This window comes from Cydia pomonella, chromosome 28 (assembly GCF_033807575.1).
Source record: "Cydia pomonella isolate Wapato2018A chromosome 28, ilCydPomo1, whole genome shotgun sequence".
NCBI classification, from domain to species: domain Eukaryota; kingdom Metazoa; phylum Arthropoda; class Insecta; order Lepidoptera; family Tortricidae; genus Cydia; species Cydia pomonella.
Genome location: NC_084730.1, coordinates 3,323,845 through 3,349,574, shown reverse-complemented (window position 1 = coordinate 3,349,574; position 25,730 = coordinate 3,323,845). Strand labels below are relative to the sequence as shown.

Here is a 25,730-nt window from a genome sequence, read left to right as displayed (position 1 = left end):
CGATCAATTTGCGGGACTTGGGTATACAATGCGGGACTCCTTCACCCGGCCTAACTGGGAAATGGTATACCTATTTGCCGTCAACGTATTGAAAGGCATGAAAAATTCAACCAAGGTAACTTTCTTAACATTTATAGCACACTTGCATATACTATACATTTTATGACATAAACATTAAAGAAAATTGGTTAATATAGATCGGTTCAATCCCTGAAGACTTCAAATTAAAGTCACGCGCTGGTGCAACCTCTGTTTCATTGCTTATAATCTAGTCCAGCCAGAAAACGGGACAATCGGCGTCCCGCACGGACCTTTTGCGGGACGCATACTTTAGGGCTCCAGAAACGGGACGTCCCGCGTATTGCGGGACGGTTGGCAACCCTAGGTGTGACGTAAAGACAAACAACTAAGTTCGAGAATAAACGTATACTCAAGACCAGATAGTTCTCCTTTCACGCCCCACATCACAGACTGTACCTGTAATGTCTGACACTGTGGTGAAAATATGCGTCATGTGCGCCGCTGCCCTCTCCATGCAATAGCGGTGGTATATCTGTCTCTTTCCCGCCTCCTCGTCCACTGAGAACTGAAAGAGACAGTAACAATTACTTAGCAGTCGCCTGCAATTATAGTAGATAGGAATAATTGTTAAAGTTTTTAAATTTAAAGAGAAACTAATGAAACTAACAATGAATTAATTAAATCAACACACAAATATAAACAGCATGGATATAAATAAGAATTCTAAATTTAAAATGTCACTAACAGTTTTACAGGTCATTTCCCGAAAGCTGGAATGAACGAAACTTGGTTAATCATACACACAGATAAATATTTTCATTCACTCATTCGTTCAATTCGTGCCAGCTCTTGTGAATTGCGCTGTACGTTTATATTCCATACACGACTGTTGAGTATGGCCTCTCTACAGGTCGTTTCACGAACGATGGCCCCGAATGGAATGAACGAAACTTTTATTGTATGGGTGACACCTGTATCGATATATTGTCAGAGCCGCCATTTTATTGGTTAATCATACACACATAGACATTTTCATTCACTCATTCGTTCAATTCGTGCAAGCTCTTGTGAATTGCGCTGTACGTTTATATTCCATACACGACTGTTGAGTATGGCCTCTCTACAGGTCGTTTCACGAACGCTGGCCCCGAATGGAATAAACAAAACTTTCATCGTATGGGTGACACCTGTATCGATATATAGTCAGAGCCGCCATTTTATTGGTTAATCATACACACATAGATATTTTCATTCACTCATTCGTTCAATTCGTGCAAGCTCTAGTGAATTGCTCTGTAAGTTTATACTCCATACACGACTGTTGAGTATGGCCTCTCTACAGGTCGTTTCACGAACGCTGCGCGCTGGCCCCGAATAGAATGAACGAAACTTTTATTGTATGGGTGACACCTGTATCGATATATAGTCAGAGCCGCCATTTTATTGGTTAATCATACACACATAGATATTTTCATACACTCATTCGTTCAATTCGTGCAAGCTCTTGTGAATTGCGCTGTACGTTTATATTCCATACACGACTGTTGAGTATGGCCTCTCTACAGGTCGTTTCACGAATGATAGCCCCGAATGGAATGAACGTAACTTTTATTGTATGGGTGACACCTGTATCGATATATTGTCAGAGCCGCCATTTTATTGGTTAATCATACACACATAGACATTTTCATTCACTCATTCGTTCAATTCGTGCAAGCTCTTGTGAATTGCGCTGTACGTTTATATTCCATACACGACTGTTGAGTATGGCCTCTCTACAGGTCGTTTCACGAATGATAGCCCCGAATGGAATGAACGAAACTTTTATTGTATGGGTGACACCTGTATCGATATATAGTCAGAGCCTCCATTTTATTGGTTAATCATACACACATAGATATTTTCATTCACTCATTCGTTCAATTCGTGCAAGCTCTTGTGAATTGCGCTGTACGTTTATATTCCATACACGACTGTTGAGTATGGCCTCTCTACAGGTCGTTTCACGAATGATAGCCCCGAATGGAATGAACGAAACTTTTATTGTATGGGTGACACCTGTATCGATATATAGTCAGAGCCGCCATTTTATTGGTTAATCATACACACATAGATATTTTCATTCACACATTCGTTCAATTCGTACAAGCTCTTGTGAATTGCGCTGTACGTTTATACTCCATACACGGCTGTTGAGTATGGCCTCTCTACAGGTCGTTTCACGAATGATAGCCCCGAATGGAATGAACGAAACTTTTATTGTATGGGTGACACCTGTATCGGTACATAGTCAGAGCCGCCATTTTATTGGTTAATCATACACACATAGATATTTTCATTCACTCATTCGTTCAATTCGTGCAAGCTCTTGTGAATTGCGCTGTACGTTTATATTCCATACACGACTGTTGAGTATGGCCTCTGCATCTATTCAGACCTATATATTACCTTATCTAAATTGTTGTAAAAGTCCGTATTGCCAGCACACAGGTACCGGCCGAGCAGTGTTGCGTGCGTAGTAAATACCGTTGCGACATCTACGTGACGTACTCTATGGACAAACATTCACTTATTAATAGAGAATAGACTAACCCCCTTATTCATAAAACTTTATGGGCCTGATTTAGTTAAATTATGTTTTATCCCTTTCTGACAAATACAGAAGTCAAGATGACAGATAAAGACAAACGATTCATAGCTAATTCAGGCCAGTAACGCGTTTATAAATAACGCCATAAGGGCCTGTGTCACAATGTCCAAGTGAAGTCTTGAATAAGCTACTTGCCACTTATCTGACGAATAGTCATCGTTGGCGTTTCATAATCTTCAAATAAGCTTAACCGGTAGATAATGTGCTAAGTTTTGCAGGATGTTTTATCTGGCAGTTAATTTATTTGTTAATTAGCTATCCAATACTTAACTTGGACATTGAGAAACAGCTAAGCAAGGTAAGTTTTGCATATACTGAAATGAGAGGTAGCCTGTGCACCAGAGATGGGCATTTCGTAATTGATTCCTGATTTCATGATTACTCGAAATTACTTTTGGAATCTGATTACCGGTTCCCAGATTACTTTGTAATCTGACTAGCTGATTACTAAGTACAATTACATTTGAGGAATCTGGAATCATCTGTTGGAATATTAAAATTACTAGTAATTGGGAACCAGTGTAGATTCCTTATTACATGAATGGATTACTTGATTCCTTTCAGATTACTTCAAAATATATTTTGTTATACATAAAGCTATATTTCTGACTACAGACGTAAAGTATATTTCGATTTACTATATAGATGCATCTTATTTGTATCCAGTGTGCAGATTTCGAAAATTATGCCCATTTGAAATCCAAAATGGCCATCATTTTCGAAATCTGTATTCCCTAAAACCTATAAAACGACATCCATGACGATTTTTATGGCATACTGCATGGCCGCCATCTTGGATTCCAAAATGGGCATCATTTTTCGAAATCTCCACTCCTGAAAACCTATAAAACGATATCCATGACGATTTTTATCACGTAGTGCACGGCCGCCATCTTGGATTCCAAAATAATCATTATTTTACAGTAATTATAGAGTTTCACACATAAAATGTATTTGTCTTCTGGGATAAAAACGAAGGAAATTATTTTGACATTAAGTAATTGTAATTTAGTCTGGATAATATTACGTAATCAGATTACTCGAGTAATTGATTACCGAGGAATCACGATTACACTTGTAGTTAGATATATTCAATTCCGAAGGAATCAATTACGCAAGTAATCGGCGGGATTGACTACAGTAATTTAGATTACCAAAGGAATCGATCACTAAGGAATCATGATTACTGTAATGTAATATGTAATTTAATTCCAAAAGTAATTGATTATGCCCAACTCTGCTGTGCACGAACTATTGATGACATTTGATGTTTTTTTTTTAGGAATAATAGCGGGTGTCCAACGCTAAAAAAGGACAAGGATTTAAATATAACCAAACCTTTATTGATTAAATAGATGTGTAAAGTCTTAAAGGAATTCGCGCTTTGATATATTAACGAAAAAAAAATCTACAAATCACGAATCTGCATAAGAAAGAAATATATAAATATAAATAAATAAATAAATATTATAGGACATCATTACGACTTGACGACCAGTTTGGCCTAGTGGGTAGTGACCCCGCCTACGAAGCCGATGGTCCCGGGTTCAAATCCTGGTAAGGGCATTTATTCGTGTGATGAGCATGGATATTTGTTCCTGAGTCATGGGTGTTTTCTATGTATTTAAGTATTTATAAATATTTATATATTATATATATCGTTGTCTAAGTACCCTCAACACAAGCCTTATTGAGCTTACTGTGGGACTTAGTCAATTTGTGTAATGATGTCCTATAATATTTATATTTATTTATTTATATTTATTTATTACACAAATTAACCAAGTCCCACAGTAAGCTCAATAAGGCTTGTGTTGAGGGTACTTAGACAACGATACATATAATATATAAATAGTTATAAATACTTAAATACATAGAAAACACCCATGACTCAGAAACAAATATCCGTGGTCATCACACTAATAAATGCCCTTACCAGGATTTGAACCCGGGACCATCGGCTTCATAGGCGGGGTCACTACCCACTAGGCCAGACCGGCCGTATATATAAAAATAATATGTTATTATGAGTCCGCGACAAGGTCGGCCGTTCTTCACCTTCCCATACAAACGCAGTTTCGTTCTCATTTTGAAACTACGTGTTGGATTGTAATAAAACTACGCACATACAATAACATGAGGTATTATGCCTGTAATTAGTTCAAATAGCTCCAGCTTATAAAACAAACGCAATAGAGCAAAAAACGGTTGTCTGTAAAGTCGGTTTACTGACGATAGTTGAACGTGACAACGTCATAAGAAAATACTGATGGAATGGTTTCATTTTTCAAAAGAAAATTTTGATTTTATTTGTTTGATAGATATTTTGTATGGATATAGAGAAGGAGGTAAATGGAAATCACAATTGAATTGATCAAGTTACATTTATTTGTACGCATAAATACAATTGCTGCCGAACGCGGAAGCCGATTGTGCCTCTTTGTAGCTCGTTGCGCGCTCTCGCTTGCACTTCAAGCCTTAAATGGAACGCCTTAGAGCGAGGTAACGCCGCATGAGTCATGTTTTTTCGTGCGTGCAGCCGGCTCCATCGAATTATAAGACGTTGTCACGTCAACAAGTATTGTATGAAAAACTTAAATTCGCTGTATTTTTTAAATATAGTATCTGAATCATAAACTAATTACAGGACTAGATATTTTGACGACCGGTCTGGCCTAGTGGGTAGTGACCCTGCCTATGAAGCCGATGGTCCCGGGTTCAAATCCTGGTAAGGGCATTTATTCGTGTGATGAGCATGGATATTTGTTCCTGAGTCATGGGTGTTTTCTATGTATTTAAGTATTTATAAATATTATTATATTATATATATCATTGTCTAAGTACCCTCAACACAAGCCTTATTGAGCTTACTGTGGGACTTAGTCAATTTGTGTAATAATGTCCTATAATCTTATACCTTTAAACGAGCAATTCTTGTATATATATATACAACAACAATATAACAATAGATGGAACAAGGTAAGTAACTTAATATAAATTTTATTTTCAGGTAAAATTTGTCTATTTATTATATTTATTAGATATACCTTATCCTATTGTAAGTACAAAGTTTCAGAGCAATCTAGCTAGTCGCTTTAAAATGAGAACGTAACTACGTTTGAATGCGCTAGGAAGCTTATTGGAGATGCGAGATTGGTAGAGGCTAGACTGCAGAGCCTAGAACACCGTAGAAAGGTAGCCTGTTTATCGGTATTCTACAGGATACGTTTCGGAGTGTGCGATGGGACTACATAATCTTATCCCGCCATCTCAGTCTGCCACCGTGGGACTAGACGCGGACTTACGTTTCACCCTTAATAATAAATAAATAAATATTATAGGACATTATTACACAAATTGACTAAGTCCCACAGTAAGCTCAATAAGGCTAGTGTTGTGGGTACTTAGACAACGATACATATAATATATAAATAGTTATAAATACATAAATACATAGAAAATACCCATGACTCAGGAACAAATATCAGTGCTCATCACACGATTAAATGCCCTTACCAGGATTTGAACCCGGGACCATCGGCTTCATAGGCAGGGTCACTACCCACTAGGCCAGACCGGTCGCCAAAAGACCCTTACGTCGTTACTTTACCGCTGATTCGCACTAAACGTGGAATTCACTTCCTGCATATCTATTCCCAGTCCACTATAACTTGGATATTTTTAAATCGAGAGTGAAGACATCTTTTAGGTAAGCATGTTCCATCCTAGACTGCATCGGCACTTTCCATCAGGTGAGATTGTGGTCAAATGCTTACCTTTTCGTAATAAAAAAAAATGAAGAACCGAACTTGCTATGGATCTCTAAAGGGTTCAATTCTTAACTATCAATGTGAGCTCTACGTAAAATAATCAGAGGGCCTACCGCGAACCACGTTCGACGTGTTACCTCTCTATCACGCTTACATACGAATTTACAAGTGCGACAGAGAGGCAACACGTCAAACGTGGTTTGCGGTAGGCCTCCTGTACACATGTTACTTACCTGAGTACAATGAGTCCAATACCCGCCTGCCACTCATGGAAATGCGCCACAACTCGAGGCGGGGTATCGCTGTAACCTTCAGCGGCTTTTCTGAACTGCAACAAGCGAGTTTCAACCATATTACAATGTGATTAAGGATAGTTTGCTCTGAGTTAATCTCAGTAAATCGAGCGAAGGCTCTACATCAACTCTTTATATTAATAGTGGGCCAGGAAAAAACCAGCGAAGAGCATGTCGGGCCATGCTCAGTGTAGGGTTCCGTAGTTATCCGTCCGTCAAAATAGATTTTTTGCAAAAACTCATCATGTTCGCTATAGTTTTCCATGAAAGTCTTTACTAAGCTTTACTTTCACGTTTTTTAATATTTTGGACCCATGGTTCAAAAGTTAGAGGGCCAAATGTTTTCTGTCAGAGTAATTATGTCCGAAAATATTAAGTTTATCAAAAAATGGTTATTGACGATCTATATTTGTTTTGAATGACCTATCCAATAACACCCCACACTGTAGGTTTGAAGCGAAAAATAAGTATTTCTTCTAGTTTTTATTTTACGATTTTGTCTGCGTATATACTCGTTTTTGTGTCAAATTTCAGGTGTTCACCACGGAACCCTAAATATCCGGTAATTACAAGACAACAAAAGATATGGACAAACACATAGTTAGCACAGATCAATAGTGTGGAACATTGGCCTCAAATCGGACATCCCCAAATAGTTAGTTTTGCTAGATAATTAGTTAAATCTATTCATCTATAAACTGATAATAAATGTCATATACTAAGAAAAAGTGACCAAGGCCTCCAGTGCCCCAGGCTGGAATCGATCCAGCGTCCTCTGCTATAGCGGCAGGTGCCTGAGCCACTCGGCCACCGGGGTCACGGCAGTCGAATTTTTCCAAGTATATGCATTTCTTAGTGAAAGCTTACAGCGCCCCCTAGTCTACTCATCTATGTTATAAGGGAGTGCCTCTGCCACCAACTGTCCTGCAGTTTAGCAGAAGAAAAAAAAAGGTAGGTAAAATTGGGTACTTGACACATGCTGAATATTATGACAAAATTTAGTTAAATGGATAGAAAATGAGCCATCCATTATAAAAAAGGAATTGGAATTTAAAAAATTATATTGAGATTATAAAAAAATACAAAGCTCCGAAGTCTCAAAAAAATAATGTTTATTTTTCTTTCACAAATAGAAAAGAAAATGGTACCATTCGATTCCTTACATTTTATTGAAAAATAAATTTTATGAGATCTATACACATAAACGCAATATTTCAGGGTCAAAATGGCAATTTCCTTGATCTTCCATACATTTAGGACAGACTTAATATGATGTGACGTCACATCATGTAATCATTTTGTTAGAGGCGTTTCAATCGTCGAGTGCGAGCGTCAGACTTTAACTCTCATTTCTGATCTTTGTTTTGCTTAAATGCCATGAGTCCTATATAGACATTTGATCCTCAGGAAAATCAAGATCGTTTGACATTATTTACAAAAAACAGTCAAGTAGCCAATTGGTTTTTTTTAATTCCTGAATAAATGTTTTCTTTTTTAGATATTTTCGGACCCGGACCGGTTTCAAACATATTACCTTCGTATCGTAGAATGAGTGCTTCTTACCTCAGTAACGAATTGGGCCACCATGAACCCTAATATGACAGCATCGTTGGCCTCAATGTCCAAGTGTGGAATGCCCAGAGAGCAAGTGTCCCAGAGCTCTTGTTTGTAACCGTCCAACTGCCACGCGCCCGAACCGATGTCGAACAGGATTATTTGAGGGTTGCCGTCCACTAGCCAGGTGCCGGTGTGGAGCTGAAAAAAGGTGTTATGTTCAGTTAACCTCTTAAGGCCCAGCCATAGAAATGAAAAATCCAAAATTTGCCACTGGAATTTGAACCTATAGTGCAGGGAATACAGTAGATTTTATTTTGTTTGAAAATTGCACGAAACAAAACAAATGCAACTCTGTCCTAATATATGATTTAAAATTCATCGAACTGAATAAGTCCTATAGGTCCTTGGAGAATTTGAAATAGAGGTGTATTGTCAAAGAGAACTTTGTAACGACGTATATTTACTGCCATCTTTTGACATATATTGAAAACTTTTAGAACGCCATTTGACTTTGATCCTTATTCTTTCACTGATATGTGTTCAATTTGTTAAATATCAAAAAGTGGCGCCATCCTACCGGGCACTACCTAAAGGTTATGGCGCCATCGCTCGAAACGATGCTACTATACCTTTGGCCTTTGGTCTATTAGATGGCGCCACTTTTTGATATTTAACAAATTGAACACATATCAGTGAAAGAATAAGGATCAAAGCCAAATGCGTTCTAAAAGTTTAAATTATGTGTCGAAAGATGGCAGTAAATTTACGTCGCTACAAAGTTTTCTTTGACAATGCACCTGTATTTCAAATTCTCTTTGGTTAAGCGTTGGTAGCCTAGCGGTAAGGCGTGCGGCTTTTAAGTCAAATGATGGATCTTCTTCTTCACTCGGTTCCTCAATGCTGAGGATCATGACAGGTGCATTTTACGAAAAAGTTTCAAAAACGTATGTCCAACAAAAAGTAGAATGGTCCAGGCCTGTGCCCAGCAGTGGGACGTATATAGGCTGAATTACTCTTATCATACCTTGTACCCCTGGTTCCTCATGGCGTTGACGGCGGCAGAGAGGGGGGAGTTGGGGGGGAAGTCCTGCTCCTCCACCTCCTGGCGGGCGCAGGTTTCCTTGTACGGACCTGTTGCAAATATACATACTTTCAGATCATTTATTCGTAAATATAACATATCTATAAGTCACATAAATATATACTCGTACATAAGGTAAGGTTGACTGGTAGAGGATGCCTCATGGAATTAAGTTAGCCTTTTGTACATTAAGTTTTTCTTTTGTGCAATAAAGTTATAAATAAAAATAAATAAGGTCAGCCAGGGCAAATGCAATTACTGTAAATATAATATAAATTAAAAGAACTAATGTGAATTCGTCGTAATATTTTTTTTTATACCACGACGGTGGCAAGCAGGCATACGGCCCGCCTGAACCATGGCGTGCCAAAAGCACCAACGCCAAGCAGGCCAAAGCATTCACCGTAGCCTATGAACGCCTGCAACTCTAGAGGTGTTACATGCGCGTTGCCGACCCTTTAAAAATCTGTACACTCCTTTTTTGAAGAACCTCATACTGTAGACCCTCGGGAAAACCTCGGCAGGTAGCTCATTCCACAACCGGAGCGTGCGCGGGAGGAAGTTCCTCTTAAACCGCACAGCAATACAATTTCATGGTATATTCAGTCACTCGCTATTCATTTTATACAATGAATAACTTACGAATACGTCATTTAACCAGAAAGTATTCAATGTATAAAAATTTTATGCGTTTACAAATTTGACACTGAAATTGTATCTTATTAAGTTTACTTTTGTATGAAATACTTATCTTGACAAAAATTATAAAGGAGCGTTATTAGCATCTACTAGAACGTATTTCCTAATGGCAGTTGAATGCAGTGTGGAATTAAAAGGAGTAAAATCTCTTATGGTACAACTGTTGCAAAAGTGTCCAGCTGTCAGCTATAAATAATAGTTCCAAATCTCTCCAGAGTAGCGCTAGAGTAGCTAAGAACCTAGGCGTTGTTGACGAAGTGAAGTGCGCTGTCTATGATTTGATTTTTGAAGTGAACACTTCTTTAGCGGCGCTGTGCACTTTTTGTGATAGGGAAAAAATGTTTAACTCGCGTCAGGCCACGTGACCGACAGATTCGTCAGATTGAAAATTCGTAAGATGGACACGTAACCTGATCGAAAAACTGTTACAATGTAATTGAAGCCAGTAGACCGCCGGCGCGACTATTAACGTTGTGCATTTTTAATGTTAAATAATTGTAATAGTTCTGAAGTGTTAAATTTTTAATGTAATATAAATTGTCATGTTTGTGTACGATAGCGCAATAAATGTATTTTATTACCACATAAATGATAGTACTTTTATATTGATAATTAAAGCAATTCGTGCAAAATTATTCCCTAACCATTCCAAATATCAAAAATGCATTCTGCCGGCACTCCTGGAGTGCAACCCCTTGTTTTTTTTTTTTTTTTTCAAGTATTCTAGGTATTGTAGCGCCACCTATTTAAGGTTTTTCGATGAGACTTTTGGACTTTTTTGATGAGACCTTCCATAGGGACCGTGCGTGTTGGTGGGTCTGCCATCTTGTGGCCTGAATCGGAACCATACACATGTACATTTATACGTCACGTGTTTTCTTGTGCATAGTAGGTTCTGCCATCTTGTGGGCTACATCGGAACAATAAATATCACATTTACGCCTCGCGCCAAAAATCTGACAGCTCCTGTGCTGCCTCCTACAGTTCATGCACGCTCCCTATAATCAGTTGGCTACATGTATTTTGACATATTTCTTTGACATTGGGCGGCCATTTGTTTTAATACGTCAATGATCTTGTCAGATAAATGTACCTACATGATGATTATATGATCTATTATAAATTATTTTTTGTTCGGTAAATTAAAACAAAAAAATTACATGATAAGTTTTCTTAATTTATATTAAAGTTTTTTTTTATACCACGACGGTGGCAAACAAGCATACGGCCCGCCTGATGGTAAGCAGTCACCGCAGCCTATGGACGCCTGCAACTCCAGAGGTGCTACATGCGCGTTGCCGACCCTTTAACCACTCACATGATTCCAGGAACTAAGGTTTCAACATTTCGCACCTCTAAAATGATCGTTGCAACTCGAGTTGCGAACGGAGTGTATGCGGTTTTTTATTTCTTATCTGTGAAGGGCTGCACAGATATGGTGTAAACATTTATTAAAATACAGAATACCAACGTGACAATATTTAAAAAATGTTTCAACCACATAGACATAACCACAGTATTTTTTATCTATGTTACTTTGCAAGTTGTTCGGGAAAGTGCGAGTGTTAAAAGTTCCGCGTGTTTTAAAATGCCGTAAGTATTCAAATTTACATATTTCTGTTAGTATTATATATTAAATTACTCCGCGTTTATTGGTCTATTAGATTAAAACTATATTTTAGACCTACTTAATATTGATGACCATAAAATCTCACTTCAAACCAATAACTCTGTAGATTTTTGGTGTGTTTCCTATTTTAATGCCCTAGATTTCTATGATTACCAAATATATCTTGAGCAACCTATAGTCATTAAATAGTTCGATTATTAAATTACATTAATTAATAATAAAATGCATTAAATCACTGTGTATTATCCAGGATTAGCGAACAAACCATGTGACGGAAAATTGTAAGTACAAACACAGCAACTGTGGTTGCTTAAAGCATTTTTGCACATCGTAAGGCATGTGGTACACTAGACGTTGCATACGCGTTTTGGGGTGTTTGTTACTACTTACTTATAATTTCTATTTACTAATATTTCTTATATATATTGCCCGGATCCTGGGGTAGCTTGCCGTTTTTCATCTGGCAGTGAATGTGTTAAAAGTTCCTATTTCTGTTGAACATCTGCACCGCGCGACTGTTGTGCTCCGCCCTAAATAGGTAGCCATCTTTGTTTTTGACATGGCGCAGGTCAGTTTGCCGGCCGCCGTGTTGTTTATTTACGTTTGTATTCAGTATAATTTCATGTGTTAATAGTTACTATTTGCTTATTGTGCTTAATTTGTTGTGAAGTGTATGTTATGGTGCATATATTATACGTGTTAGTGTAGTTATAAGTTAGTTCGGTTGTTGGTGATCGGCCGTTTTAAAAACACCAAAGTTTAGTAGGTATGTAAATACTCTTTTGTTATTTTAAGTTATAAAGCCACTATCATTGTCATAATTACATAAATTATGTATTTTATTTCAAGGTAATTAGTGTCTTAAACGGTTATTTACTATATTTTTGTACTTCAGTGTCTAAATTAGCCACAAAAAAATCACGAATATAGCACATAGTTACACGCCAGGTGGAGCAATTCGAAAGTTCCTTATCAGAATTTGAATCAGTTTTACTCTGCAATTTTATAGGTGAGCTATCAAGGTGTTTAGTATCAATTAAAAGCTTATTACGCCTTCTTTAAATTTAATTTAAAAAAAAGATATGTTATCGATTTAGATTTTTTATTAAAAATAGTTTTCTACTATAACTCGGAAATTATTCCTTTGGGTAAACTTCGTGAATTTTTAATAATTATTTTTATTATAACAGCAAATAGCTAAAGTTAAATAAATAAATTTCTTTGTTTCTTTACCATTATAAAACCGAAAAAATCATTCCAAATGCTTAAGCAGAAGCAAAGTTATCGATTTTTGAAGATATCACGACACTGTGCCGTCGTATCTGCGAAATGGCAGAGCAATTCAGGGCACCTTTCGTTAAAATCGGAATCATGTGAGTGGTTAAAAACCTGTTAATTGTTTTAATGTGAAGTACCACGACTTAAATAAATAAATAAATATTATAGGACATTACACAAATTGTCTAAGTCCCACAGTAAGCTCAATAAGGCTTAGTGTTGAAGGTACTTAGACAACGATATATAATATATAAATATTTATAAATACTTAAATACATAGAAAACACCCATGACTAAGGAACAAATATCCATGCTCATCACACGAATAAATGCCCTTACCAGGATCTGAACCCGGCATCATCAGCTTCGTAGGCAGGGTCACTACCCACTAGGCCAAACCGGTCGTCTTAAGATATCGGTAGCTAGTTTGTTAGCACTTTATATACAAGAAACGGGTCTAGAGCTAGAAGAACATACCAAGCAAACAGTAGTTTTCTCCCATTTCCTCGACAGACACATAGGCTTTCGACCGGATCACAGTGTAGATGCCACCAACTGTAACAAATTGTACAAATTATTAATAAAACATTGATTTAAACTTAGTTTTTTTCTCACTATTTACTAATACGGTAACATCCCTAATGCGCAAAATTTTCAAGTTGATAAACAAGACCAAGTGCGGGTAATTCGAAAAACTCGCGCGGCTAGAAGATGTTAATTTCAACTTTAGCCAGTCTTCTCCGAGACGTCGGGGACAACGCCGTCCTCGAAACGTCGGATGTAAATAATTATTAGAAAGGTCCTGAGGGACTACGGAGGATATCTAAAATCGAATTTCGTTATTTGTCTGTCGCTCTTGCATATAGGAGCGATAGAGACATTGTAAATAGATGAACGAATGAATAAGGTTTTCGCTTAAAGCCCTGAAATACTTGGAATATTTCACTAGTCGTCATATTACCTACAATATTTTTTTTAATAAATAAATAAATATTATAGGACATTATAACACAAATTGACCAAGTCCCACAGTAAGCTCAATAAGGCTTGTGTTGAGGGTACTTAGACAACGGTATATATAATATATAAATATGTATAAATACTTAAATACATACACCCATGATTCAGGAACAAAAATCCATGCTCATCACACAAAGAAATGCCCTTACCAGGATTTGAACCCGGGACCATCGGCTTCATAGGCAGGGTCACTACCCACCAGGCCAGAGCGGTGGTCGGATAAATAATTTTCATTTTGATCGAAATGTTCACATTCACGTCGTTCTGCATTGGATCAAATATATTATATTTGCTATTATTTTAAGGCTCTATTTCACAATGCCTAAGTAAAGCTTTTTGCCACTTATCTGACGAATTAAGTCATCCTTGGCGTTTCACAATCTTCAAATAAGCTTAATTGGTTACTGGCTCGTTCATGTTCGTTTTCTATGGAGACCACGTGTTCACAGATCAGCCGTCATAGGAAATGACGTGTCGGACGCCTCGGCCCCGGCCCGGCCCAGCGTGAGTCCTCCGTAAGCTTAACTGAGCGTCTAGCATGAGTTGCGTTCTTGAGCGCGAGAAGTCGCGCAGGATGTATAGAATCGCTCGCGAGAACGCATCTCATGCTAGCCGGTCTGGTAGACACAGTGCTAAGTTTAGCAAGAAGTTTTACGCGGCAGTTAATTTATTTGTTAATTGGCTATTCAATACTTTACTCAGACTTTGTGAAGCAGACCCTAAGTAAAGTAATATTCCTTGGTTCCAAACCAAGTTTTTTTTTTTTTTTTATACCACGACGGTGGCAAGCAAGCATACGGCCCGCCTGATGGTAAGCAGTCACCGTAGCCTATGGACGCCTGCAACTCCAGAGGTGTTACATACGCGTTGCCGACCCTTTAAAAATCTGTACACTCCTTTTTTGAAGAACCTCATACTGTAGACCCTCGGGAAAACCTCGGCAGGTAGCTCAAGTATGTAGTGACACTAGTAAGACAATCCTAAACAGGTTCATCCCGTTTTTGTAGAGGTTCTTGAGCAAGTACAATGCGCGTATCGTGTTACTGAGATGTCTGTTGGGGGTAATAGAACGCAACATCAATGGGCACTGCATCCCTGACGGATGATTGTTGCGACGCTGTGTCAAGCGCGGTTACTAGGGAATAACCGGTTATTTTGGCAAAATTTCATACACGATTATTGGAAACTCGAATAACCGGTTACGGTTATTATCGGTTATTTATTTATGACTTAGATTGTATGAATTGATCTTCTAATGACTACAAAACCGTGCCTTTTTTGGCTGTGACGCCTGTGACTATAATTTTAGTCATTCGTGTACTTTAATAACGAAAATCTACCAAATTCACTTCCTTTATTTATGAAATATTTTGATTGAATATTGTATCACGTCCAAGGTCATATTTTCACTTTTACTGTATTGTGTGTGTTTTATTACAATACTCACATTCCCTAATACTGTACAATTATTTTCGATTTTTATTATTACTTGATTGTAAATTTAACATTTGTTTTGTAGAAAATAACCGTAACCGATTCTCGGTTATTTTTCGGACATAACCGGAACCGGTTATGAAGATTGCATTCCCTGGTTGAGACGGCACACGCATTTCCGCTTATGGCTATACAAGCCTATCGCTGCACTTCTGGCACTTCTTGCCACCGCTTCGCCACCAGCGCGACGCCTGTTCCTTTTATGCCTCAAGTTTTCCACAGCCACACGTCGTCATTCTTATTTACTCCCACGCATAGGTCTCTACGCCACTCGGGCCCAGGGACTGCATAACCGAAAAATAACGATACATTTATATAACGGTATGACGTCATACCGGTTTAATCCGAATCATTTAGGTAGCCGAATAAATTTATTTCGCTACCGAAAAATAACGGTACCGTTATTTTTTCGGGTACCTTAAACGCTTTCATAAATGTACCCTATCAGCTTAGGCGTCGTTGCCAAGCCGCCCGCACCTTGCGCCAACTTGGTTCCTATTGGATGAAGCTGTCTATGTAAGTCCCGTAAGCTCTTTTGATTTTATTGATTACTATCAGTTTGGCTATAATAACGGTTAAAGAATATACCGGACAAAAAAAAACCGGTACCGTTATTTTAAAACGGTAGCGGTACCTTTATATGGGTGCCGCGCGGCCTAACCGGTATAAGGTATTGGTATTGTAATTTTATATCGCTACCATACCGTTATGCCGTAACCGAAATCAGTCCCTGCTCGAGCCAAGTAAAAACGGCCAGGTAAAGTGGCACACAGATTAGGCGCCATTTGTGAGTACCACATTTTCGCTTGCCATACGGACGCTCTGACTGGTTATTTGTATAAAAATACGAGCAAATTTCGTCCTTATGGTCTTCTTCTCTCTCTCTTCTTCCTCGCGTTGTCCCGGCATTTTTGCCACGGCCCATGGGAGCCTGGGGTCCGCTTGACAACTAATCCCAAGATTTGGCGTAGGCACTAGTTTTTACGAAAGCGACTGCCATTTGACCTTCCAACCCAGAGGGTAAACTAGGCCTTGTTGGGATTAGTCCGGTTTCCTCACGACGTTTTCCTTCACCGAAAAGCGACTGGTAAATATCAAATGATATTTCGTACATAAGTTCCGAAAAACTTATTGGTACGAGCCGGGGTTTGAACCCGCGACCTCCGGATTGCAAGTCGCACGCTCTTACCGCTAGGCCACCAGCGCTTCATCCTTATGGTAAGCAACAATATTTGAGAACGTCATAATTGTTTATTACGTAAGATGATTTAGGGGGGGGGGGGGGGGGGGCATGTCTTATTTTTTCTCACAAGGGGGGGGAGGGAGTATTGAATGTTCTTATGTAAAATCACGAAGTTAAGAGTATACTTTGAAAACCTATTGATAGAGTCAGATTTTAATCAGTCCGGGAGCTCAAACCCACTTTTCAATAATGTTAATATGAATAACAAAGAAAAACTTTAAAACGAAATCAAAATTGATTATTACCAAAAAAAAATGTTTTTTTTTAAATTCCTATAAGTCTGACGGCGACTGTATATAGCTAGCCTGCTCTTGTCACTCGACGTTGTGCTCTATGCCAGTAGTAATAAGGCCCACCTTTGTTAGCAGCCTCCCACGCCGTCTCAAAAGTCCAGCGGTTCTCGTCGCTGGCCGCCTGTCCCTTGTCCATGTAGGAGAGAAGGTCGTGCGTAGACTCCGCGCGGTAGAACCGGCGGGATGTTCTGTCGCGCGACATTGTGTTCTGTGGGACAAGATATAAGGTTTAGTTTTGTAGAAAATGTTATACTTGTATATGTCGGCGGCCGATCGTAATATCAGGCAGATCGTAATGTTCCCGTGTAATGTTTTGAGGATAGTCACATTAAACCAAGAGATGGGTAGGATAGGTTCGTTAAGTCGCTTCAGATGCTCGAAAGATAAACTGTTCAGAAATAGAGCGGGGCTCCGTCGACTTAGGGAACGAGACGAAGATTTCACGTTTCATGATAATGTTACTTTAGAAGTGAAAACTTCTTTAGCGGCGCTGTGCACTTTTTGTGATGGGGAAAAAATGTTAAACTCGCGTCAGGTCACGTGACCGCCAGATTGAAAATTCGTAAGACGGACACGTGACATCATGGTGACGTGCAAATTCAATGTCATCGAAGCTTGGTTACATCTATGTTACATCTCATTTAAGTGTGACATTTTATTTTCTTCATAATCAAAGTGCTGTCATAACGGTTAAAGAGGTTTAATCTTTGTTAAATGTGTTGTATTGTATCTTTGTGTGGTTGGGTGTCCATGATTGTAAATCTCAAATTTTTCCTTACCAAAAAGTTAAATAACAGAAAAGAAGCGTGATTGTTTTACTTAATGTGATGGTTAACGATTCATTAACATTTACTGATTATGTAGGCTGTAGTCCTGCTCACGTCTCATGAATTACTCTGTATATGTTATATATTAACACAAAAATTCGCATTTCAAAATATCTTCCACACTCAAATTTATTTTCATCACACTTGCTCGAAAAAGATCTTATTTCATGCAGGTGTGCGGAAGGACAAAGGCCTATTTTGTTCCCTCAGGAGTTATCAATTGTGAAAAAAAAGCTATAATTCCCTAGGGAGTTATAGCTTTTTTATTATGCCACTTATTCATACAAACCAAGTAGCATAAATGAGTTTTACTTTTAAAATACTGACGTTTATAATTTAATATTTTTGTTTATGTTTAAAATTATTTAATTTGATTAATTTAACAGCCTTTAAAATATTTTTACATAATTTTCAATCGTGGCTGAATACCGAATAGGTCTGTGCCTTCGATGCCTCACCTGCCAAGAAATTACAAAATGGCGGACGAATGTTTTGATATGTCACCGTATTTAAGAATTATCTCGCTTAAAATTTAGTTTTTTCTTCCCAAGTGTTATGAAAAACATTGTGTGTAACTCCGGGGGTAAGAATATTGCAAACTCGGGTATTTAATTCCCTCCAGCCTCCGGCTGTCGGCATTTAAATCGAAGTGATCTTGAGTTATTTTGATGTATAAACAATACTGTTAATTAAAACCAACTATCGGCTATCACGACGTGTTATTATTTCATCACTCACTTGTGAATCTACCCGCAAATACGGATTTTCAAGGAAATACATTGTGCACCGGTAGATGATCCTGCCGATTTACCAATGGTTCTCCTGGTCTCTTCTCCACTTGTCGTCATATGTATATACCTTTTAAGAATGGCAAAATTATACAATCATATCCCTGGCTCTGCGGGAGTTGACATATTCAACGATAGACCAGAACAGTTTAAAAGAAAGGTGATGAAATATGTTGGCTCACTGGATATCACAAATAATTCGCCACAGATTCACAGATGACTTAAAAATACTTAATAAAATATTTATATAAAATATTTGTATATAAGTAGTTAATAATTGTTATCAACTATTTACCGTCATCCTAGTTGTACGAATAGCATTAGTTAATGTAATGTACTGGTACTAATTAATTTAACCGTAAGATTACTGCATGTTCACTGGTAGAAGACACTTATATAAGATGTGGTTACCTATAATTAGATAAGCATTAGTCCTGATTGTCATATAGATTTAAGAGCATGTAAGATGTATTATCTGTTGGTAATCCTAAATAAATAAATAAAAAAAATATGTATAATATACATTTGATATTGCATAAATTGCACTCATGCAGCCTTATCAATCCCGTAAATCGCGTATGTCTCATATGTCGTCAGGGAACGATGATAATGATATATATGTGAATGTGACACTGACACACCTCCAACACTTCCTACACATTCGCAATATTACATCATGACATGAATGCAAGATAATTCAACTTTGTAAAAGCGTGCTCAGTAACACCAAATACCATGTTATTGTGGCTATAGATAAGCTTGTTATAGAGATACGAAAAACATGCGTGTTATCAACTGTCTTACGAGAATGATTTCTTATCACACACGGCGCCTTTACGTTTAGGTATTTTAATAAACAAACTATACTGCTCGTCATTGACATTCATGCAAACACGCGAACACGCATGTATTGTTAAACTAAATATATATATAGTCCTCCTCATCCTTTTCGATGACGGCGACCCCAAATAAACACATTATGGACGTTGTCTCGCGTGAGCCCTAATGTGGCTGGCCAGGCCGAACTTGCTCTTAAATACTCTATTGCACGCGTGACAATAAGGCCGGCGCCCCACTGCTGCGCACGCTACATCCACGGCCCACGTTTTAATACAACCCGTGGGCAAGCCCACGAAATTTTGTATAGGAACGTGGGTCGTGTACATAGCGTGCGCTGCAGTGGGGCGCCGGCCTCAAGTTGGCCAGCTGCATTGAACGTGTACACGTAGGAGGGCTTAGGTCTCTCTTTCCGTAACTGGCGTTTTATGTCTAGGCTAGTGAGGCGGTTATCTTCGAATGTTTTGACACCGTTATGGATGGTAGAACGCCAAGAAGACCTCCTTCCAGCAAGCTCCTCCCAACGCTCAGGGTCGATGGCGCAAGCGCTCAGATACCGTCAAGCCAAACTAAACTAAATACACCATCCATCATCAAATAAGGATTGAATACAATAAAAACAGACATAACTTGGGAAACTCCACTACGGATGCTCGTGTCTTTTTAGGGTTCCGTAGTCAACTAGGAACCCTTATAGTTTCGCCATGTCCGTCTGTCTGTCTGTCCGAGGCTTTGCTCCGTGGTCGTTCGTGCTAGAAAGCTGAAATTTGCCATGGATATATAAAACAATAAAGTCGACAAAGTCGTACAATAAAATCTAAAAATTTAATTTTTTTAGGGTACCTCCCCTATACGTAAATTGGGGGTGAAATTTTTTTTTGCTTCAACCCTACAGTGTGGTGTATCATTGGAAAGGTCTTTCAAAACTAATAGGGGTCTTCAACAAACATTTTTTGATAAAGTGAATATATTCGGAGATAATCACTCCGAAAGAAAAAAAAATGTGCCCCCCTCCCCTCTAACTTTTGAACCATAGGTCCTAAAAATATGAATAAAGTCGTGGAAGTATAACTTAAGAAATACATTAAGTAAATGAAAACTATAGCGGACATGATAAGTTTAGCTGTTTTTCAGTTATCGCAAAAAGTTTCCCCTTCATAGTAAAAAGACTTACTTTAATTAGGTACTGATTATGCAAATTTGCCTATTTGCTTAAATCGGATGAAAGGTACCGTTTCATTGGTTAACAATTTAGTCAATTTACTATACTTTAAGCTCCAGTTTAGCTTATTGTGACGGAACAGTAACTAAGGAACCCTACACTGAGCGTGGCCCGACATGCTCTTGGCCGGTTTTTTTTAACAATTATGGCCTGGATGCGAGTCCTTTAAGCCAAGCTCATCTGTTAGTCCTTGTCGCACTATAGTGATGTGACCATATTCAATACCAATTGTAGGCTGCACTCGCGAAAGCCTCATCATCGGTTATCAACTTATCAGTATACACTCAGGAATAGTTAACATATTTGAACGTATTTGTATTTTGTATTTGTAATAGTTAAATCGGCCTATCAGTTATTTGCGATCGTTAGCTTTTCCGAACTGACAGGCCGATATCGTCCGACGAACTGATGGCCTACCGCGAACCACGTTCGACGTGTTGCCTCTCTGGTGCACTTGTTAATTCGTACGTGTAAGTGTGACAGGGAGGCAACACGTCGAACGTGGTTCGCGGTAGGCCCTCTGGTATTCAGTGGGCCCCTTTAGGCACATCATTGACGGTTTTTTTTAATGCAGAGCCTGAACATCTGTGGTCACGAAATATATATCAAAAAATATAGACCTCAGGGTAAGGCTGCGTTTCCGCCAGAGATTTGCGAGGATGCGTGGCTAAGTATGTTTTTGTTAAAAACCAGAATATTGTCCACTACAGACAGACGGATGGACAGAGCCGCGCCATAAGGGTTCTTTTGTACCTTTTTGGTACGGAACCCTAAAAATGGAACATTTAAGTAATAAGAATACGGTTGAAACATAATTCATCCATTATTTTTTCCCAAAAGAGACTTGAAAAAACTGTCATAGATTTGACATTCTATTTCATGCAACGTATCGTATGTTAAAGATCAAAAAAATAATTTTCCAAATCGGTTCAGGCGTGTTCGAGTAATCGGGGAACATACATTAAAAAGATTCCGACGAATTGAGAAACTCCTTTTTTGAAGTCCGTTAAAAATACATTCATGGGCTCCCTCATCAGTGTTGGCTGAACGTTAATAACAATTGAAAATATTGAAATTTAACAAATTGAACCGTAAATTGAAACGTACGGTTACAGTTTACGGTTCAATTTGTAATGGTTAATTTTCAATATTTTTCAATTCTAATGGCCAAAACTGTTCCTTACATACACCGTGGGCCAATTAAACCCGACAGATTTATTAAGGTGTATTCTAGACCGCATATAGGGACTAAAATGTCATACAAAGTTTCCTAAACGATTTCTCGAATTAACGATCTTGTTTTAGAGATAATAACAATTTTTGTGAAAATTTCTTTCAGTTGTAACTTAGTGAAAAACGCCTTTTTACTGTGTGACTTAGTTTAGACATACCTACTGACAGACATTAAAGTTTTAAGGTAAACTCGCATTTTTATCTGAGAATTAAAAAAAACTACATATTCGTTGTAATGATTTTCGGCACTTTTTGTGAATTTGGTCAAAACTAATTTTTTTTTTTTTTTGCTCCTTTTTGACCTCAGAAATGCGTGGTTAAAATCTGTCGGGTATAATTGGCCCACGATGTATTTATGGCTAGTATCTTGACAAAGACCTATTTACAAATTTGGTCGTTATCTTGAACTCGCGTAAATAAATAGCAAAATTAACAGACCGTTGATGGACCTTAATATGTTTACAATAAGGTTTATATTATGTCAATTAATAGTGTGGACGATACGTGAACCGATAAGTTTATCAAGCACGCTTGTGAACAAACAAATGTGTAGTGAGTGCGTGCAAATATGTACAACCGATATCACTTATATCGGAGCGGCCAAGGTAATCAAAAACATCTAAACACAACTTTACAATGTTTAAATATTTTTCATCACACTTGCTCGAAAAAGATCTTGTTTCATGCAGGTGTACTGAAGGACAAAGGCCTATATTGTTGCCGTGGGAGTTATGGATTGTGTAAAAAAGGCTATAATTCCCCAGGGAGCTACAGCTTTTATTATGTCACTTATTCATACCGACCAAGTAGTATAAATGAGTTTTACATTTAAAATACTGACGTTTATAATTTAATATCTTTGTTTATGTTTAAAATTATTTAATTTGATTAATTTAACAGCCATTTTAAATATTTTTACAGAATTTGCAATCGTGGCTGAATGCCGAACAGGTCTGTGCCTTCGATGCCTAACCTGTTAAGAAATTACAAAATGGCAGACGAATGTTTGATATGTCACCGTATTTAAGAATTATTTCGCTTTCAATGTAGTTTTTTTCTTCGCAAGTGTGATGAAAAACATTGTATGTAATTCCGGGGGTAAGAATATTGCAAACTTGGGACTTTAATTCCCACCCTCGTATCCAAAATTTCACTTACCCCCCTCGTTGAACAATGTACTATAAGCCCGTCACAGATATCTTATAGTATATAGCTAAGCACCACACATGCCAACGGTACCAAAATATATATCGCTGTCTGTCTAGCACCTACATTGTGAGAGAGACGAAATATATCGTAATATACCGAGCTATATATCGCAAGGTATTGCCTTTTTATAAGATATTGTACACATGTATGATACGTAAAATATATCGTAAGATGTTTTGGTATAAGATATCTTTTGGTATATTATTAATGAATGCCGCGTGTTTAGACCACATCGGCAGCAAAAAACTAATATGCCAGTACGAGCGAGATGCATATAAAGTAAGTTACGCACACGCTAGCGAATATGACAGTGTCAAGTTCGTGGTAAGGCTACTTTAGAAACGTGTCAGTGTTAGGCTGGCCGCACACATACGGAATTTTCATTCGGTTTCCGTACGGAATGACAGGTGTAAACGAGACAGCACTATGAGTTTGTAGAGCGACGTCCCGTTCACACCTGTCATTCCGTACGGAAACCGAATGAAAATTCCGTATGTGTGCGGCCAGCCTTATTTTCATTTTAGACACGGTCTATTGATGATAAGACAGTTTGAGATCATTATCTGTGAAGTCAAGTGTAAAATTATAATTCATATACATGCGCCTATCCACAAAAAACTAGACTCATTTCTAGAGATGCAACGAATATTCCGCCACTATTCGGTATCCGGCCGATTCGGCCTCAATTTCAGGTATAGTATTCGGCCGGATACCGAATTGTACGTTCCCACGTAAATAACGGTAAACGAGGGGTAAAAAAAGTAACAAACTACACGTAATCAATTATTAAGATCACTATAATCTTTCAGACTACCTTTATATTCATAGATAGTACAAAAACATGAGAAATATAGTACAAAAAAAATACACACACGACGAAAACTAACGCACCGCAATGTCCGCAATTCAATACGCACTGCGTGCAGAATAAGCGCAATAGCGCAAATTCTGTTAAAGACTGCCCACAGCGAGAAACAAGTTGCAACATGCACTGCGCACGCAAGCGCGCGTTCGAATTTACTTCATTTCAGGTAAAACTTCTAGCCGAGTATTCGGCTGTTCAGCCGATGACTCCGCCGGATATTCGGTATTCGGCCAAGCCACTACTCGTTGCATCTCTAGTCATTTCGATGCAGTTTTCACTTGAGGAATAATTCGCTTGACTTGGTTTATGGCTCCTCTACATGATGGCCCAGCGCAGGCCAGTCCAAGGGACGCATTTATGCATTAGAGGGAGTAAGTGATATTGCTATCTCATGCCACCGCATAGCTGCGTCCCTTAGACTGGCCTACGCTGGGCCATCGTGTAGAGGAGCCCTGACATGATATCTATGAGTTTAAAGTCATACAGGAGAAGCACTGTACAGAATAATAAAATATAGGAATGAATAGGTTAGGGCTCGCGGTCGTGTCCGTGATTCGTGAACCCGTAGCCGTGCGCCCGGTTTCGTGTTTCACGGCAACGGTTTTATGGTCCGTTTCGCACGTGACATTCGGCTACGTGAAATTAGGGTACGTGAATCCGTGTAAATCCGTGTAGGCGTGATCACGGCTTCACGTATCTTAAGAACACGCCGGTTCGGTCCGCCCGCGACGTTGAGTGAAGATACGATGCGGTCTCTAAGAGCTACGAATAAAAATGTATTATATACCTATTCAATAGGTATAGTGTGATAAGGGAAAAGTGTGGACTGAAGGAAGATGTAGTGACGAAAATTGAGAAAGGTATGTTGAGATGGTTTGGACATGTGGAAAGAATGAGTGAAAGAAAGCTAACAAAGAGATTATAAGGGAGAAGTAGAAAAGGGCGCTGGAAGGGGTACCTCGGCGGATTTTCTCCGATCAAATCGGGGAAATCCTAAAGAAAGGCCGGGTCAAGAGCACCCTAAATCGGCGAGCGTGTATGAGGAATGTCATGAAAGTGAAGGAAGCGAAAGAGGTATGCCAGGATCGTCGCAAGTGGAAATCCGTGGTCTCTGCCTACCTCTCCGGGAAATAGGCGTGATTATATGTATGTATGTAGGAAACTGCCTGCGAAGCTGCTTATTCCACCTTTACAGGTAATTAGGTAAGATAGGCGTATGGTTCTCTATACAGTCAAAAGATTTAATTTGTGACCCATTTCCTATCTTATCACAGTGATAAAAGTATGAGGTCTCTAAGCGACTTTCATGTTGTTTGTCACAGTGACAAAATTTTAATTTTTTTAATTTTATTTTATTTATTGAATCAAGTTATCATTACATTACAGCTTACGCCAAAGCGTTACGTAGATTCATAACTTAAAAACTAAGTACTTATTTATTAATTAAAAACTAACTTACATCTACGAATATCTGTCTTGGAAAAGTATGAGGTCTCTAGCGACTTTCATGTTGTTTGTCACTGACAAAAGTATGAGGTCTCTAGCGACTTTCATGTTGTTTGTCACTGACAAAAGTATGAGGTCTCTAGCGACTTTCATGTTGTTTGTCACTGACAAAAGTATGAGGTCTCTAGCGACTTTCATGTTGTTTGTCACTGACAAAAGTATGAGGTCTCCAGCGACTTTCATGTTGTTTGTCACTGACAAAAGTATGAGGTCT

The 25,730-nt window shown here is 38.3% G+C and overlaps 1 protein-coding gene across 4 annotated transcripts in view; it reads right to left on the bottom strand.

Annotated features, from left to right (window-relative positions):
- LOC133533073 (glycogen [starch] synthase) overlaps positions 1–25,730 on the bottom strand; it is a 61,832-nt gene that overhangs the window by 32,898 nt on the left and 3,204 nt on the right. For all 4 annotated transcript variants that reach the window (XM_061872012.1, XM_061872014.1, XM_061872013.1 and 1 more), the window contains exons 2-8: positions 17,093–17,237; positions 13,457–13,534; positions 9,316–9,422; positions 8,298–8,489; positions 6,675–6,769; positions 2,470–2,572; positions 478–586 (exon numbers count right to left, since the gene is read on the bottom strand). In XM_061872012.1, the coding sequence (XP_061727996.1) occupies positions 478–586; positions 2,470–2,572; positions 6,675–6,769; positions 8,298–8,489; positions 9,316–9,422; positions 13,457–13,534; positions 17,093–17,231 (823 nt within the window). In that variant the 5' untranslated portion in view covers positions 17,232–17,237. The remainder of the gene's footprint in view (positions 1–477; positions 587–2,469; positions 2,573–6,674; positions 6,770–8,297; positions 8,490–9,315; positions 9,423–13,456; positions 13,535–17,092; positions 17,238–25,730) is intronic.